This window comes from Tamandua tetradactyla, chromosome 25 (genome assembly GCF_023851605.1).
Source record: "Tamandua tetradactyla isolate mTamTet1 chromosome 25, mTamTet1.pri, whole genome shotgun sequence".
Taxonomy (NCBI): Eukaryota; Metazoa; Chordata; class Mammalia; order Pilosa; family Myrmecophagidae; genus Tamandua; species Tamandua tetradactyla.
The window spans coordinates 32,854,175-32,873,779 of record NC_135351.1 but is presented as its reverse complement, the minus strand read 5'-3'; the positions used below and the strand labels follow the sequence as shown (position 1 = coordinate 32,873,779).

The 19,605-nt window shown below is 40.0% G+C and overlaps 1 protein-coding gene and 1 pseudogene across 1 annotated transcript; both read right to left on the bottom strand.

Moving 5' to 3' along the window:
• Positions 1-5,187: 5,187 nt before the first annotated feature.
• LOC143668976 (trace amine-associated receptor 8-like) lies at positions 5,188-12,113 on the bottom strand (annotated as a pseudogene).
• A 5,467-nt stretch (positions 12,114-17,580) lies between these two features.
• On the bottom strand, positions 17,581-18,627 carry LOC143669042 (trace amine-associated receptor 9-like). Its single transcript, XM_077143609.1, has one exon. The coding sequence runs from the start codon at positions 18,625-18,627 to the stop codon at positions 17,581-17,583; it is 1,047 nt and encodes a 348-aa protein (XP_076999724.1).
• Positions 18,628-19,605: the final 978 nt, after the last annotated feature.

Sequence of the window (19,605 nt, the reverse complement as noted above, 5' to 3'; positions counted from 1 at the left end):
CTCTTATAAAGCACTCCAATAGGGGGATTGAGACTCACCTTGAATGGGGTGGGTCACGTCTCAATTGAAATATTTAATCGAAATATCTACCCCCACAGGAATGGACTAAAAGAACATGGCCTTTTCTAGGGCACATGGCAGCTTCAAACTACTGCAGGTATATACACAGTTGCCAGTTTTTTTCTTTTTTACAAATGTATGAATGATATTATTCCATTTAATATTGGGACACACATTGTACTTATTTTATTTTATTTTCATTGTACTTTTTTACATCTGTTCACTGTGCCCCATGTGACACACATTGTTTTCTTTTTTAAAAAATATTTTTATTGATAAATCTTAACATACAAACATTCCATACATGGTATACAATGATTGGCTCATAATATCATTACATAGTTGTGTATTCATCACCATAATAATTTTTTAGAACATTTGCATCTCTCCAGAAGAAGAAATTAAAGGGAAAAAAGAAAATGCACATATACCATACCCCTTACCTCTCCCTCTCATTGACCACTAGTATTTCCATCTACCTAATTTATTTTAACCTTTGTCCCCCCCATTATTTGTTTACTTTTTCTATATTTTTTTACTCATCTATCCATACCTTAAAGAAAAAGAGCATTAGACACAAGGTTTTCACAATCACACAGTCACATCATAAGAGCTGTATCATTATACAATCATCTTCAAGAAAAAAGGCTGCTGGAACACAACTCTACAGTTTCAGGTACTTCCCTCCAGCCACTCCAATGCACTATAAATTAAAAAGGGGTATCTATATAGTACATAAGAATAACTTCCAAGATATTCTCTGTACTCTGTTTGAAATCTCTCAGCCACTGAGGCTTTTTTTTTTCTCATTTCTCTCTTCCCCTTTTTGCCCAAGAAGGTTTTCTCAATCCCTTGATGCCGGGTCATGCTCATCCCAGGATTTCTGTCCAAAATCGTTATGGATCCATTTTTTAAAAAATTTTATTGTATAATATAGCATATATACAAAACAAAGAAAGAAAAAAGCAACAGTTTTCAAAACACTCTTCAACAAAATAGTTACAGTACAGATCCAAGAGTTTGTCATGGGTACCATTCCATCATCTCAGATTTTTCCTTCTAGCTACTCCAGAACATTGGAGGATAGAAGGAATAAATATTTTTTTTATCATTACAATTGACTTTTGTTCCCTTTTTTGTGAAAAATAACATATATACAAAAAAAGCAATAAATTTCAAAGCACATCACCACATTATTTGTAGAACAGATTTCAAAGTTTGATATGGGTTACAATTCCACAATTTTAAGTTTTTACTCCTAACTGCTCTAAGATACCAGAGACTAAAAAAAAAATCAATATAATGATTCAGCAGTCACACTCATTTCTTAAACCCTACCTTCACTGTATAACTCCACCATCACTTTTGATCTTTCTCCCATTCTTTAGGGGTATTTGGACTATGCCCATTCTAACTATTTCATATTGGAAGGGACTGTCTATAATATGGAATAGTGGGAACTAGCTGATGTTCTAGAGAGGCTGGGCCCTCTGAGTTTCAGGACTCATCTGATCCAGGGACCGATCTGGTGGCTGAAGGTTTCTGGAAAGTTACTCTAGTGCATGGAATCCTTGTAGAATCTTCTATATTGCCCTAAGTGTTCTTTATGATTGGCTGAAATGGTTTTGGTTGTGGTTTGGCAAGTTATGATAGGTAGCAATGTCTAACTGAAGCTTGCATAAAAGTGACCTCCAGAGTAGCCTCTCGACTCTATTTGAATTCTCTCACCTACTGATACCTTATTAGTTACACTTCTTTTCCTTCTTTTAGTCAGGATGGCATTGTTGATCCCAAGGTGGCAGGGCCAGACTCATCCCTGGGGCTCATCTTCCATGCCACCAGGGAAACATTCACCCCTGGATGTCATCAGATTATCTTTTGTATTTTCCACACTCTATTTTCTCAGAGCTTTAATCTGTATATATTTTTTCTTTATTAGAAAAATTGTGCTTTTGCAGAACAATCATGCATAAAACATACCACCCTATTATGAGTATATTTTTACTTTCTTATTTTTAGTAAAGTGAATCCTCTTTTTTATAGCTTTTAATCTGCTCTTTGACCGTCATTAAGCTCTTAATTTAGATATTGTCTTAAAATTTTCAAATCGACAATTCATTCTTTACAGTTTTAGTTTTCTTGATGAAATTTTCCATTTTGTTATTTATTTTTTTAATGGGAAACACTTTTTATAAAAAACATCTTTGTCTGGCAGTTTCAATATCTGGACTACGTGTGTCTCATTCTCTTCACCTAGTGTTCAATCATTGGTCTTCTCATGAAATGCTTGGTAATTTATTTTTTTATTTTTTGTATGGGCAGGCACCAGGAATTGAACCTGGGTCTCCAGCAGAGCAGGTGAGAACTCTGCCACTGAGCCATGGTCATACCACCCAGTGATGTTTCATTGAGTACTGGTCAGTAGGTATGAGAAATTACAGATGTTATGGATAACATTATTTTCATCCAAATAGGTTTTAGTTTTCTTTTTATCAACAGAGTATAAGCAGATCAGATATTGTGGATAACCCAGTCTAGATTTCACACTTTTTGAGGGTCTATTTCTAGTTTACCCTCATTCTAAGTAATCGCAACTAAAATCCTGGGGTGTTTTACTTTGCTCCTTCTTCATTGGCATCCCCTCAACTTTTGCCTCTCTGGCTATGCAAGACTGCCAAAGCTCTGCTTAGGTTTTTAGATTCTTAGTGATTGCTTTCTTCTTTGTTTCTTAGACTCTGTCCACAGAACAACTTAGAATTCTGAAAAAAGCTCAAGGGAAAAAACAATACAGTTTGCTGTGCTCAATTCTCTGCTATTTTCATTTTTCCTGTACTATGTGGCCTCTGAAACTTGGGCTCCCTTGGCACTGAAATGCAGTTTTTGTCCCACCAGCAGTTTGAGACTTTTCAAGGCTGTAGCCCACGGTTTCTGCTTTGTCTCCATGTGGCACAGCAGGAATCGTTGTCACCATGAATATAAAAACTCAGAGAAGGCCCAGCCCACATCAGCGTGTTTCTTTTCTCTCTCTAACCTTGTCCCATCAAGGCCAGGCTGACTTGGTTCCCACAGTGCTTCAACCAGCTGTTTTATGTGTTCAACTGATGTTTTGTAGTTGTTTTTGGTGGGAGGGATGCTCTGAAACAAGCTATTTCATCATAGCCAAAATCAGGAAATTACCCACTCTACCTCCCACGATTTTTGTCATTTTGGCATATTTTATTTTGCTATTTTGTCATATTTTTGTCATCACTCACTTCATAATGTTTTATAATTTTCATTTTGATTCCTTCTTTGTTCCACAGGTTTTTGTTTTGGACCATCTTTCCTGCATCCGCAGGTTCTCATTCTCGCTATTGACCGCTTACACTGGCTCAGCCACCTCCAGAGTCTCCAAGTCCTTTAATGTCCTGTGGCTCCACTGCCTGCGACCAGTGCCTGATGCACTAGCCTCTCCCACCACTTACAGACTCGCATGGCCTGGCAATCCGCGTTCTCAAAGGCTGTTGAAGTGGGCAAATGAAGAGATCCTTGATTTTAGGAATTAAACTTTCTGTGGCATGAATTTTTTACCTTTTGGGAAACAGGAGCCTGGAGGCATCCAACACATAGATAGTATTTTTTTACAGCCTGTCAGTTGGCTTCCACCCAGCCAATATCTGTGTTCTTTGAGGCTTGACAAGCAGAAGCCCATTCAGCAAGGTCTCATTTTGTATTTGCATTTTCATTCTTTCTTGTCTTAGCTGCCATTTCCCTCATTCTCATATCTTGGGATTACAGCTCCCTCAAAATATTAGCAGTTAAGGCTTCCTTAAGACTCTGACATGCAAGGTCTGAGCCAAGATATTATCTAAAAGTGATCTACCTGATTTCCAAATATAAAGGGCTTTTCTAATTATATTTCTATCATTTATTTCTAACTTGATTATCTTATAATCAGAGTTCATACTCTGTATGATTTGTTAACTTACTTTAGGGTACTTCAGAGGATCAACACTTTTTAATAGTTTGATGTACTTGAAACAATGTGTATCAGTTGGTGGATGCAGTGCTTTCTCTGTGTATCAGATATATCATGTTTGTTGATCATGTTAGGAAATTACTCTTTATTCTGGCTGATCTTTTTATTGCTTATTCTATCAGTTATTGCAAAGGCCGTGTTAAATCTATTGTTATTATTCCATTAATACTCTAGGTATGCATTTGAAGAAGACTTCCATTGTTTCATTAAGTTAAAATATTCCAGAAAGCAAAATATAACATTATAAAATACACTGTTACAACATATTATATGTAAAATATAAAATGTAAAATTATATAATACATTGTCTATACTCTTTTGAGTAGAAGTTTTTAGTGGTATTAACAAAGAATTTCTGACCACCACAAAACTCTGGGAAAGTGAATTATATACTGTTTTCAGGTGAGAAATGTTGGGTATGGAAATAACCACTGCTAGTCATAAGTGCAATAGCGTTGATGTGATAATTCTTCAGTCATCAAGTTTCCATTTGCTATTGATCATTGCGTCAATAATTTTGAGGTAATTTTTTCCATTTGCAAAATTTCTGGGCAATCACTGCAGTTAATACCTGACCCTAAGACTGAGTTCCTGGATTTGCAATATTCCGGGAGAACACGTCCAGATTCTGCCCAGCTGTTAAGCAAGAAGGGCTGACCTGCTGCTGCAAAGGCTCCTAGGAAGAACAGATAGTAAAGGAGACATAATGACATAAGGGTCAGCCAGCAAACAGAACCTTGGATAGTGTCATCAGACCAAGACTTTACACTTGTGACATTTGAGGATAAATGAGAGTAGACACTAAAAGGAAATATGATAGAGTTTACATCCACAAAATGAAATTCAGAATTCACTGAAAGAAGTACCGGAAATAATGTACAAAGCGAGGCAATTGGCATATATGAGCATATTGATCATTTGTTGTTTAGTGCAGTAAATTAATTTATAGTGCTCTAATGGAAGCACCTTACCATGACTATTTTTCTTGGATAATTTAAAAATAATACATTCAACCATTTTGAAAAGTTTTATTCATTTCTTAAATTTCATTTCATCATATGTTCATAATTTTGAAAGTAGTTTTAAATTTCTCAATGCAGTGATTACACTTATTCTGAAAATACACTAATGGCTGATGAACTCTCCTTTAAAATGTCCCCACTTAAAATAAGCTTAATGGTTTTTCTAAACCAATGGTAAGTAAAGCATAAATCAAAAGTTCATAGCTGAGTTGCAATAAGCACCCCAACAGCAAACCTCTTAAGTATGGGCAGGGATTATGAAGCCCATAAAAGCTTCAATTAATGAATCAATATTATATGGTAACCATGAAAATGTAAATACTACCACTCTGACTGCTCCCACTGTGACTCCCAGGGTTTTAGCTACTTTTCTCTCCCTCTTGGTTACCCTATTCAATTTTGTTTCGTCCTTAGCTCTCTGACGATGACCCTGCTTTGTTACTAGCAGGTTCAATTTTTATAGCTTGTTGTCTAGCTACAAGAAAAATCTCACTGTAAGGAATTATCATAACAAGGGTTGATAGGAAGAATAACAGAGAATCTATGACACCCCGGTTTTGGTTCTCAGCGATCTGACCACCACCTCCGCAGTGGAGGGCGCTTACTGCTTCCTCCAGCCCGAGGTCACTGGCCCCCATGTGAACTCGCCCCGCAGGCGAGGCTGCTGCACACAGACGCCGTGACCTGGGAGGGACAGAGCAGGGGGTCAGGACAGCGGCGCCCCTGTCCATGGAAGTGAACGACTGGTGGAAGAGAGAAGAGGAACCAAATGCCCCAGCAGAGTAGCTGCAAAGGGCAGAAAACCGGGCTCCGAAGTCTCCGCAGTCTCTCCACTGACCTGTCCCGGCTGAAGCGCCTCGCGGTGGCGCCCACCAAAGCAAGTCCGCACCGGCCAAGGGGGCTAAAGGAAAGCGGGTGGGAGAAAGCAGCCGCCTCAATGAAGGACCCGCATCGTCACCAGGAGGCCTCCCAACCCCGCCGGCGCAGCCCCGAAGCCGCGCACCGCGTCCATTGAGGGGCTCGTAGCAGAGCTGCGCCCGGCCCGCCTGGGGAATCGCCCACCCGGCTCTGCTTTGCTCTGGGATGCTGGCTGCTCGCTGCCTTTCCTGGGGGAGAAAAGAGTACATTTCACTTCTGACTTTTAAAGAAATTTCCAAATGCATATCTGAGCAACTAATTTCAATATTAACACATTTATATCCTTTTGTACTTTATGACGAGAAATTAAAAGAAATTTAAAAACTCAGATAATTTTTATCTTTCACAAAATTATTGCTGCACCTAATTCTAAACCACAAAGATAAAATTCCCAAGCAAATATATTGTGAATTTTCAGCAGCTTAATAATTGCGTTACTGACTAAATCTAATTCAAATACCTGGTTCTTTACACCTGTGGATCCCTTCTTTGCAAAGGATAATCACATTCATATAAGTTATGTATTTGAAAAGTCACCTTTTAATAGGCTTCCACCTCCCCCTTGTCTGAAAAGTTAACACCTAAAGTGACTTGGGAAGTCAGTAAGTAACGGAAACTTATTTTGATGATTATAATTAATAAGATCTACAAAGCAACATATTTCTCTGCGCTCTGCTACTTAGTAGAAACATTTAGAATTTTCATAATCAAGAGATTTATGTTCAACTCTCCTGAATGTACCTAGCCCAGTATTTGGCAGCAATATTACTTACTCCCTGCTTGCAGGACTGGCCACCTAGTTGTGGTGCTCAGTGGAAGATAAACATAAAGTCTTTTGTTCAAAGCGACATTAAGGTAGAGGAATATAAAACTCTTCCTCTCTTCTGTGACCCTCTTGACCATCATGGTGTTTTACATTCATTAGTTAATGTCCCCCTCTTTGGGCACCAGAATATCATCCCTGCCCAGGACACTGCATGCACGTGACCCGTCACAGACCTGTGCCCTCCTGCCAGAGACAGACCTGTGCCCTCCTGCCAGAGCCAATCTGGCATGCCCTGTCTGGGTTGGGGAACTGTTCCAGACATCTGCTCTTCTCACAGGCCTCCCACCTGAGCCAAGGGCAGAGGGGTGACTCAGCAGGGATAGCAACCTGCACAGGGGGACGCACTGGGTGCTGGAATTGGGAAAAGTGATGGGTTTGCTCAATGTGTAGCCCAACAATGTCTCATGGACAATCACCATGGAGAGTCTGCAGACCATGCACTAAACTCAGATCCTGCCCCTCGTTCGAGGGCGTGGAGAGAGGATGCAGTAGTTACTGGGCCAGGGTGGGGAGAAGGAGGGAGGATGGGAAACGAGGCCCTAGGGGTGGGTAGCAGGTGGCCGAGAGCCTGTCCCAGGAAAGAGTTAGGTGGAGAATGGTCCTCCCACAGCTCATGCCAGGCTCCAAGCCCCACACGTTTTTTGTCCCATTTACTTCACTCAAAACACAATGCGAAGATGAAATAAACAAGAATTTCCAGAAAAACTCCCCAGAGAATTAAACCCCAAAAGCATCCTAAATAGTTCTTTTCCGAGATTAATTTATCTCTTTGTAACAGCAGCTCAATGAGGAAGCAAAGGTTACCAGGTGGAGGCAACTGCAAAGCTCTCAGGCGGGGGAAGTCATGGGCTCTGCAAGCCAGTCTGTGCTCACAGTGACAGCTTTCCTGATACAGAGCTTCACCCTGTGACATTAACAAGAACTCAGGAAATTAGGAGGGGGGTTATGGACAGGAACTCACAAAATGGATTTCCTCAGGATCTGCAGAAAATACCACTTTTGATCTTCTAATGCAAATATTTAAAAGGAGATGAAAAAGACCTTTGTCCTCCTCAATTATATATTCAGTACTTTATAATAGAACTATAATCTGCCATTTGTAATAGAGGTATGAAAAATTAATTTGGATGAAGTGTAAGAAGAGATATTAAAGGGACTGACATGAAAACAATCACCCAGTTCATCATCTACTGTTTCCTCATCCTTTCTAGCTTCTAGACCTGCATACTTTCCTTGGCTTGTGCCCATTCCTCCATGCTCCAGGTAGAGTAGCATCTTCATATCTCTTTTGACTCTGATCCAGACCCTCCTACTTCCCTCTTTCACTTTTAATGACCTCTGTGATTACATTGGATCCATCCCAATAATCCAGGATCATCTCCCTACTTCAAGATTCTTGATTTAATAACATCTGCAAATTCTCTATTCTATGTAAAGTAATGTAGTCACAAGTTCTGGGGATTAGTCATGGACATCTTTAGATGTCACTATTGTGCCACCACTATGCTCTCTTCTACCCAGGACATTGGCTTTTAGAAAGCTATTAGCCTAGGGAGATGTAAGACACAGGCAGACTTACAACCAGTGTCTTAGCTAGGGTTCTCTAGAGAAACAGAATCAGCAGGAAATACCCATAGATAAAAATTTATAAAAGTGTCTCACGTAACTGTGGGAACATAGAGTCCAAAATCCTTAGGGCAGGCTGTGAAGCTGACAACTCCAATGAAGAGTCTGGACGAACTCCACAGGAGTTCTTTTCTGAATCCTCCTTAAAAGACTTCCTGTGATTAGATTAAATATCACTCATTGCAGAAGACACTCCCTTGGCTGATTACAAATGCAATCTGCTGTGGATGCAACTGATGTCATCCTGATTTAATTCTATGAAATGTTCTTATAGCAACAGACAGGCCAGCACTTGCCCAACCAGACAAGTGGACAACACCACCTGGCCAAGCTGACACATGAACCTGACCATGACAACCAGGAACTGGGCTAAGCTGCCCAATGGCTGATTGCCTGGATCAGTGACAATTCCTGTGTGACAGCAGAGCAGGAACCCCAGCACCAGCATACACCAAAGCACAAATGTACTGTGTGGTTGTGTTTGGAGTCCTTCAGGGCTGACGGAACACATTTCAAAACTACCAGATACTGGGCAGGCCATGGTGGCTCAACAGGCAGCATTCTCGCCTGCCGTGCTGTAGACCCGGGTTCAATTCCCAGTGCTTGCCCATGCAAAAATTTAAAAAAGAAACTACCAGGCTCTAAGTGTTTGTTTTGGGTAGTGTGGTGGTTTGAACCTGTATGTACCACTCAAAAGCATGTTCTTAAAGTTAATCCATCCATGTGGGGTGCCCTGGGTGCTGGAATTGGGGTGGGAGATAGGCTTGCCCCCAGTGTATAGCCCATTATTGGTCCCCATGGGCAACTTGTGTGGAACCTTTTGATCAGGCTGCTTCAGTTAAGATATGACCCACCTCTTTCAGGTTGGGTCTTAATCCTCTTACTGCTGTCCGATATAAGAGAATGAAATTCAGAGAAAGAAAGAGAAAGCCATAGAAGCAAGAAGCTGAAAGCCACAACCTAAAGAGAAGAGACCGGTAGCCTCTGCCATGTGCTTTGTAATGTGGCAGAGGACCCAAGAATGGCCAGCAGCTGGACTTTGGAAGAAAGCATCACCTTGATGATGCCTTGATTTGGACATTCTCATGGCCTCAAAACTATAAGCTTGTAAGTTAATAAATTCCCTTTGTTAAAGCCAACCTATTTTACTGTATCTGCTTTCAGCAGCCTAGCAAACTAAAACAGGTAGGGTATGGAAAAAAAAAATAAGAAAAAACAAAACTAAAGAAACGCACCCATTCCAAATAAAAAAGCCCAACAAAAATCCCAAGTACTTAAGAATTATCATGCTAAAATACAGCCAACAAAATCAACCATCTAAACACAAAATATCCCAGAGGAAATTAATTTTATAGAAGATTTTGACAAAGAGAAGTACAAATTATTTGCTGTACTTTGTATTCAAATCTTGTGAGTGTGATCGGGAGGTCTTGGGTGGAGCTTATAATCTGTTTTTCACAAGCACCTGCAGGTGATTCTGGTACTGATAACAGCAGGTGGCACTGTGGGAAGTATTACTTTACTTCGTTTGCGTTTCCTAATAGAATATACAATTCAATGAGGAATGCATAGTGGGCCTACATCAACAGTAACTGAGTTGGGATGTGATTGAATGCTCTTCTTTCACTTCATTTCCCTTTCTTATACTGTGAACTCTTTTCCTTCTGAGTCCCCTATTAGTTCTCCTTCTCACTTTTTTTCTCTGTATATTTCCTACTACAAATTCCGGCTAGAAATGAGTTTAGTACCCAGAGGAAGAAGAGGTTTGATCTTGTGAAAAGCTCCATGAGAAAAGTGCGGTTGTCTATGACAATGATCTCCTCAGCAGATGACACGTCTTTGAATCACCATAGAATGTGAGGACACTGTCAAGCCAGAGCAGGAGTGATCAGAAAAAGCAGATGAGAAGATGAGGGGATCTTGGGACCACATCACTCACCACACAGCTGGCAACAGGGATCCCATCCCAGGTGCTACTTGGGCGCACAGTTAGCCCCTTCCATTAGTGCTGACTTGGGAGAATGTCCTGGTGGAACATTTTGACCTGGTTAGTAAACCGATCCAAGGGGCTGAAAACAATAAGGGAACAATGCATCCAAGTACAGTGGAATTGGTTGATGGTTATTAAGTGACATTAAATTGCCATTACACATCCCTACAGAGGGAAACTGAAAAGCTGGGGGCAACTAGCAAACAACTGCAAAGTAAATGTATAGGCCTGAGGGCCTCTTTGATAACTTACAAAAAGGCCCATCTCCTTCAGAGGGAGATCTTGAACAGCCAAAGAGCAAACACAAGATTTAATAATTGGATTCTTCAAGTTTCCAAGATAATTGAATTCTCAGAAAACCCAGGTCTATAATGCCACAGGCAGAAAACTGGGTTGAAAATACCCGGTCCCTGACACGTGGGTTGGGGACATCTAAGTGGATGCCCCCAAAGATTTGGGCTCCCCAGATTCCTCTGAACATAATAACGTCCCGCCCCTTTTTCCAGAATGGAAAGCCTTCACAGAGGCCTCTCTACAGCAAGCAAATAGGAATGCCTCTCAATATTCCCTCACCTTACCTTTTGGCTGCCAGGCGAATAGGTAGAGTTATGTTGCAGCATAACCCAACTGGTTGGTGATGGGCCTGTTAAGGCAGCAAAGGAATACACCCGAAAGGCCCCACGAGAATTAGCCAGCAGGTTCCAGCAGGATGCTGATAAGTACAGGGTAAAGGATTTGGATATTTGATCATCGGGACTGAAGCATGCAATTAGAGAACGAGATTACTGACAGGACAAATTCAGGATCTGGCTGTAGGGCAAGGACTCAGTCAAGAACCCTGGGCATGGTGCAAACCCTCTCCTAGTGGGATTCAGAGATATGAGAGACTTGAAGTTTTGCTGCAGCCATAACCACAAACCCGCGCCCCCAACCTTCAACTCACCCAGCCGCACAACCCTAGATACATGAGAAATAAATGTTTCATGTTATATGCAATTGAAAGTTTGTGGTTGTTTCTTATGTGCAACAACTCACTGATAAACACTGTACTACGTTATTATCATATATATTTATATAGATAATATAGAGCAAGATTATCATTTTCACACAGGTCTCATACTGGGGACAACCTTCTAGTTTACTGTGAGGTGCAATGTGCAAAAAGTCATTAAAGCATGGATTTCCTAACTCATCAATACATATGCTTCTGTGAATTTATGTGTTTGTGTTGGCTCTGTCTCCCTTATTAAATTCTCTCCTCCTGGAAGAGAAAATAACTGTTTAATTGGCATTAATTGAGGGATACCAGGAAGTTGTCTCAACCTTATAAATCTCCCTTTTCTGAAACTTCACTTTTAGTGTTTGATTCTTTTTGCAATGCATTTCTGAATGTCCCCTTAAATTCTTCTTGCACTTCACCTACTACCAACTCAACAACGAAACTCTCTGAGAGTGGCATTATTTTTAGCTGTTAATGTTTCCTTGTGAGAATGAATTTAGCAAGTAGTTATTGTTTGGTAGCTCATGTTATTGGTGGGAAGGGACAAAGGCAGCACAGATGGTCGATCACAGCCTGGGGTGAAAGGAAGCTCCTAGGAGAGGGTAGGTGATAGAGACGGGACGTGGGAAATCCCAGGTGAACTTTACCTGCATCATGGGTTTAACCAGGACGAGTCATAAGTACGACCTCATATGCCCTTATCTTTGAAATGTTCCACGTTGCTTTGTGTGGCGTTGTCCTTAGGAACTGATGAAACACGACCCCTCACCATTAGACACAGTTCAGTGCTTCTCTTTATGACTGTTACTCATGTGTGCATGTGTGTGTGTAGATGTGTGTGTTTGCAGAGAATTAAATATAAAGGTCGGCTTCTGTGTAATGCCTAGGAAAATAGTCTACGCCTTTTCATTTCTGAGACACATTAGTTTTTCCAACTAGTTCTCAAGGGTATTAAAGCATATGACTTGAAGAAAGACAGACAGACATAGATTTGAATATCCTAGCTCCAGCATTTGGGCAATGTGTGAACTAGAGCAAGCAATAAAATCTCTCAAGAGCTTGTTTCATCATTAAGAATTCCTATAATCAATATTAACAATAAGTAAAATGCTTGTTCTGAAAATGCCAATAATAAGAATGTAAGCAGTTTGTACAAATATCCTTTTATTTATGTGGCTATGTATAACTTGTTTATTTGGATTATTGCTGCCTTTTACTTGTAGGGAAAGGTAGAGCTCTGACTTCTGTATGAAAGATTTTCTGATGTCATTTTCTGAGTTGGCTAAGAGTCTTTTTTCCACAGATCCCTACAGCTCTTCCTGAGCTCTAATTCCTAACTGTGCAGAAAATAATGTATTTTTCCAACTTAGTGCACAAAAACTAACAGGCTTGATTATATGTCTTCAGAGACTCAATCTTATAAAGGCATATTTTCAAAGGGTCTCAAATAGAACATTTTTTAAAAATTCTTTTTACTGAGAATATTTACAAAATATGGAACAGTGTTTGTATAATTTATTTATTGACCCTTCAGTCTTTAAAATCTACAGATTTGTTTTACAACGTAGTCATTATTATGCAACATCCTTAAGAGAAAGTTCCATTACCATCTCTATTTTATAGATAAGCAACTAAGATATACAAAGGGTAAGTGACTGAACCAAAGTCACAGCTAGCTGGTGGTTGGGTTGGGATTCAAAGCCAGGCACCCTGGCTCCAGAACCTCACCCTGCACCCTTATAAAGTAATATAGACCAGCCTTCGCAGATAAAAGGTGTGTGTTTTCCAAAGCACCTTGACGTTTACAATTATCACAGCAAATCTCTGAGGAAGCACTTCATGTGTTCACAATTGAAATAAAAGAGATTCAATACTGTAGAAGTTTGCATGTTCTAACACTTTACCTCTTTAAGTAGTCATTAAATATAAAAGTATCTTTTAGTGATAACGTAAACAAGACAAAAAAAAAAGAAAGACATTAGTTGATTTGAGCTGGATTTTCCCCAGTTAAGATTTAAAAATTTCTCTATTTTAGAAAACCAAATAAAGAAGAATGTGTAAAATACTAATAGTTAGACCATTATTTGATGATGAAAATAAAGAAGAGTTCATCATTCATTTAAGAAATATTTTTTGGAACATAGTGAGTGCAAGGCAGTATGCTAGGTGTTAAAGTAATATGGATAAAAAATTACAAAGTGATTAACACCTCTGGATTATATGCCTAAAAGTGGTTAAAATGGGAAATGTTGTGTTGGGTATTTGTTGCCACAATCAATTTTTTAAAGTTATTAACAAATAAAAAGCATATAGTAATTTGACATTGTTAGGAAATATCCAACGGCTGGATTTGTAAATACAGGAATATACCTCTCTAAAGACTGAAAATATCCAAAAAATCATTGGTGATATATACCATAGGAGACTTAGTTTTCAAATCCAACAATCAGAATAAATTCCGTTCCTGCCAATGGGGATTCATGGTCATTTCAAAATAATCTGGATTTTTTGTTCTTAAAATGCGCAGTCTATTTGTTTTTTTCCCCAATACCAAATTCCATATGCAATACTGAGAAATCATTCTTTACGTCTGCTATTTCAGTGTGTCCAAAAATGAAGAGCTTCCTAGGTGAAGAAAAGTGAGCACAGAACCTTAAAGGCTGGAAGCACGTGGGGCGATGACATCCAGCACGCATCAGGGTGACAGCGTCTGCAACAAGTGAATAAACGCTGCTCGTAGTACCCCCAGCCAAACCGGCTGCTTTCCCAAAGGCCCTTCTCCCAAAGACCTGGGCATTCGGGAGGGACTAGTAAATCTGTTTAATTTCTCAATCGTGGGTCGCGTGCAACCATGCCACTAACTGATAAAGTTCCTCTAATCCCAACCAACACTGAGGCAAATGCTGAAGCACTTGTTCTGTAACTTTCTACTGCTGAGTCTTTTGTTTTAATGTTGTTCTAGTTTGCTAGCTGCTGGAATGCAATATACCAGAAACGGAATGGCTTTTAAAAAGGGGAATTTAATGAGTTGCTAGTTTATAGTTCTAAGGCCGAGAAAATGTCCCAATTAAAACAAGTCTAAAGAAATGTCCAATCAAAGGCATCTAGGGAAAGATACCTTGGTTCAAGAAGGCCGATGAAGTTCAGGGTTTCTCTCTCATCTGGAAAGGCACATGGTGAACACAGTCACGGTTTCTCTCTTGGCTGGAAGGGCACACGGCAAACAGCATCATCTGCTACTTTCTCTCCTGGCTTCCTGTTTCATGAAGCTCCTCGGGAGGCATTTTCCTTCTTCATCTCCAAAGGTCGCTGGCTTGTGGACTCTGCTTCGTAGTGCTGCAGCATTCTCTGCTCTCTCTGAATCTCTCTCTCCAAAATGTTTCCTCTTTTATAGGACTTCAGAAACTAATCAAGACCCACTCGAATGGGTGGAGACATGTCATCCCCTAATCCAGTTTAACAACCATTCTTGACTAAATCCCATCAACCAGGGAGATGATCTCATTACAGTTTCATATATACAGTATTGAATTAGGATTATTCTACCTTTAAGAAATGGGATTTATATCAAAACATGGCTTTTCTTAGGGGGCATACTTCCTTTCAAACCAGCACAAATGTTAAAAAACAAAACAGAACAGAACATTCATGGAACTCCACACACTGCAGCTGTATTTTTAATGTGGGCCCATTGAGAACAATACAGATAGACAAAGCTATTCCAAATTCGGGAATACTTCTAAATGATATGCATTTTTATTAATTAAAAAATAAGGTTTGTATTTATTTCTATATTTATTTACATTTTTGTTCGAGTAGTTGTAGGTTCACAGAAAGTCATTTTAATGATAACGCACATATGTGAGAGATGTGGTATTTGTATGATCTACACCCTAAGCATAAATGGATCAATTACTCCTTTCCAGTAGTTCTGAGCTTCCCGGTGGGCGGTGCTAACGATCTGGGAACCAAAGCTTATGAGCATGAAGAGATCAAACTCAGCAACATGTTTCAAAGTCAGGTTTTATTTCGCAGACAGAGTCTTGAGGAATGAAGTTTACATTCATTCCTGGTGTGTTTTGTTCCAAAGCTATCTGGCTCTGCACCAACTTTATATGAAGCTGGCCCAGAGGTTAATGGTTTTTACATAAATAAATGAGGTACAGAAAGAAGACTGCACTGTACTAACGTTCTTATTGGTTTGGGAGAGAAATACCAAGTACTTTTTGATCAAAAGAATTCCTTCCTGCAGGGCTTCCAGAGAAGTAGAAAACTAAACAAACAAGGGTAATTGGAAGCCTGTTTCCCACTTACTGATGTAAACAAGAGCTTAAAAATACCACTGGGCAGGCCATGGTGGCTCAGCAGGCAGAGTTCCTGCCTGCCATGCCGCAGACCTGGGTTCGATTCCCGGTGCCTGACCATGCAAAACAAAGAAACAAATGACAAATAAAACCACCACCCGACAGCCTCTGCTACTACAGCTAGTTCATTTAAAGATTAGACCATGGGTTGTGGAAGTGAACAGAACGGTATATTTTTAAAGGCCTGAAAATTGTTTTCTTTATAATTGACAAATGTCAGTGTACATTCTATTTGCAGTTGAGGGAAAGAACACATGTTTCTATGAAGACAATATTCCCGACTCACTAGCAAGGAGAGAAAAGCTTTGAGTTGTTGCTTAAGGAATGAGAATGGGGGATCTTGCAACCCTACTTATTCCCCAACCATCACAGCGTGAACCACAAGCAGAGATACTGCTCTGAAGACTTGTCAGATCCCAGTGTTCTTTCATAGTCTTATCTCTAACCTTTCATTATTGTAAACCTCTCCGCTCTGCGTGAAAGGCATTAATGCACAAATGTGGGTCAGTTTAATCTTATATACATTTCAAACTGGCTCATTTATATACTATATAACAGAAAATAGTATTTTATATATACGATTTATATAATAGAATTATATAAATCTCACTTACCTCTTCTTTTCAGTCCACAAAACAAATTTGATTCATAAGGCAGCCTGTGAAAATCAGCTACCCAAACAAAGAGGGCAGACATCCAAGTTGAGAAGGCAAATCACCCTATAACTAGTTTTTTTTTTTCAAATTGTATTGCATCTTGAAACATTTAACATATATAGCTTAAATTAAAACGAAATTAAAATTCATGTTGATTTGAGAAATGTATTATATCGGATGAGAACATTGAAGATATTCCTAAAGTTTATAGTGCCAGTTACAACCACTTTGGTTATGCCCGGATCACTCAGCTTACTATTTCTGATGCCAAATGCAGCATTTGGTAAAAGTAAGAACTCAAAAGTGAAAAAAAAAAAAAAAGTGCATTTGAATGATCTCTTTCAAACTATTTACTCCAAATGACTGAAAAGTTAGTGCAGAAGCCATCTTTTTGTTCATGTGCTCATTTTACAATAATAACTGTTCTCCCAACGTAAGGCATGGTTTGAAATGATCATCTGGACAGCTGAGGCAGCTCGGGTGCAAGGGGAACAGGTTGTCGAAATAGCATGTCATTGCTAAACATGTTCTTTGTGAGCACAATCTCTGTAAAATGGAGAGAAAAACTTGCCAGGGGGGGAAACAGATGAGAGCTCCAGCGTACTTCAAACAATCATCAATCACTGGAAAGTTCAAATTCTGGCTCTTTACACTGTCTTTTTAGATTAAATAAAATTTCAGGAATTTTTAATCTAGTGTTTACTGCTCAAGGAAACACTAATGAGATTCACCACAGTATCTACCTTACAAGTTAGGCAGGAGCTTTTTCCTCCCACACTATGTATTTTGGACACTTGAACACTGATAGAGCTGGGAGAGTTTCCAGAAAACTGGAAAGCTTTAAATTATTTGAAGAAACAAGAAGGGTTTTCAGAAATTAGAAAACCATCAAAAGATACTAAATGGGAAATAATCAGTAAATGTTATCCATCTAGCACCAAATTCCAAAAGCAGTATCAAAGTACAGAGACTCCAAATGCCTTAGAACAACGAATGGCTTCATACAGCATCTACCTACTAGCAAATGATTACCACCAAATCCAAATGTCTATTTTTTCTCTTAACACCACCTTAGTTTTGAAGTCCTTGCAATAATCCTTTCAATCTGCATCTGCTTCCTCAGAAAATAAATCGATTGTTGACGAATCACGCCTGAAAATTTTGCCACTTAGGATAAGTTTTATTGCCTTCCGAAACCATGGATAGAAGAACGCATATATCAAGGGATTCATTGCTGAGTTATAGTAAACACACCACACGAGGATCTCATAGACATACGGGGGAGTTATGAAATTCATGTAAGCATCAATCATTGCATCAATAATGTAGGGCAGCCAAGAAAGGAGGAAGGCTGCCATGGCAATGCTCAAGGTTTTAGCAGCCTTTCTCTCCCTTTTCGCTACTCTCTCCTTATAACTCTCAGAGGAGGACAGGACTTGCACGGCCATATTCTCTATCTTCCTAGCTTGATGTCTGGCCACCAAAAATATCTTACCATATATAACAACCATGGCAACCGTGGGTAGCAAGAACAAAAGGAAGCAAAGGAGGACCCAGTTTCGATTCAGTGGCGCCTGACAGCCTCCCACACAGGTGAGAGCAGCTACCAGTTCCTCAATTCCTTCTTCGTTGGCCCCGGTGTAAAAGATGGAAAAACTGTACGTAATGGAAAAGAACCAAGAGAGAAGAATGCACACGCCGGACACCGACGGCGTAAACTTGGTCGGATAGGTCAGAGGGTCGGTAACGGCAATGTACCTGTCAACTGAGATACAGCACACGTGAAATAAAGAAGCAAAGCAAAAGGAAGTGTCGAAGCACGTGTGGAATTTACAGTAAGTCTCCCCAAAGTACCAGCAGCTCTCCACGGTCCTCACTGCGCTGAAGGGCATCACCGTCACCCCCACCAGGAAGTCGGCCAGGGCCAGGGAGGCGATCAGGAAGTTGGTGGGCGTGTGCAGCCGCCTGAAGTGCAGGATGGCGGTCAGCACCAGCAGGTTCCCGCCCGCGGCCAGCGCGGCCCCCGCGCCCAGCGCCGCTCCCAGGACGGCCCGCGGGCCCGGCGAGTAGGGCGCCCTCACGCACGAGCCGTTCACCTGCTCGTAGCACAGCTCCACCGCCGCCGGCCGCGACGCGTTGCCCATCATTGCCTTCCCGGCGGAATTATTTTGAAGTTCTCGGATGCCCTACTGCAAGCAGCTTAAAACAAGAAAGAGAAGGCGATTAAAAAATCTTCTGGGGTGGGGTGGAGGGCGGGATAGCTCCTGAAAGTGAGAATTGGGAACTTTGGGACCGATTATGTTTTCGTGCTTATTTTTGCTTTTTTTTTGGCATTTTAACTATAACCCCTTAGCTTTTGCAGAAAACGTCCCCAAATTTCTAATGCATTTAGAGTGGAAACTTGGTTCAGAAAGCAGTTAAAATTATAGTCAATTAAAGAACAAAATGGCTAGCAATAAACTTAGTCTGATGGTATATAGAATAGAATGTAACTTACTAATCATTAGAAGTACCTTCTTTTTTTTTTTTGATTACTGTACCTTATGAAAATCTCACCTGTAGACACTGAGTTAAGAAATAATTAGGCTATCAAAGGCTGGATTTTATTGCTGAGTTATCTCCCCTGAGTAACCTCTTCGGCAGTAATGACAGCCCATGCTGCTTCTTTTTTTTTTTTTTTAAGAAAGAAGAAATAAATTACATCTCCATTATATCGTAATCTAGAAATCCCTATAGTACAGTGTGAAGACTGAGGAAAAGTTTACTCATAACTGCTTGCTAAATTTATTCTGGGAATATATTTCTTCTATTGCTTTTATTTCCAGAGAATTTGTTTTTCCTTTGGGTTCAGTCCTGCTTTGGACATTCTTGCTAGATTAATACTAATACTGTCAGTGTGAAAATATTTTCCAGGATAGTCTAAAATCAATAAGAATTGATTAAAATAAGCAGTAATTCACATCGCAACTCACGTTCCTAGCCTTAAAAGCTCTGTGTTGTTATAACCTGCATAAGGAGTAAGGATAGCTGGGGTAGATGAGAGTGATGTTTTAGGTAAGCTGTGCCCTAGAAAGAGTGTTTTCACACTAAGGTGCAAAATAGAACCCATATTGGTTTCTTTTGGT

Excerpts from the sequence above, each read along its gene's own strand:
- LOC143669042 (XM_077143609.1), bottom strand. The coding sequence starts at position 18,627 with ATGATGGGCAACGCGTCGCGGCCGGCGGCGGTGGAGCTGTGCTACGAG.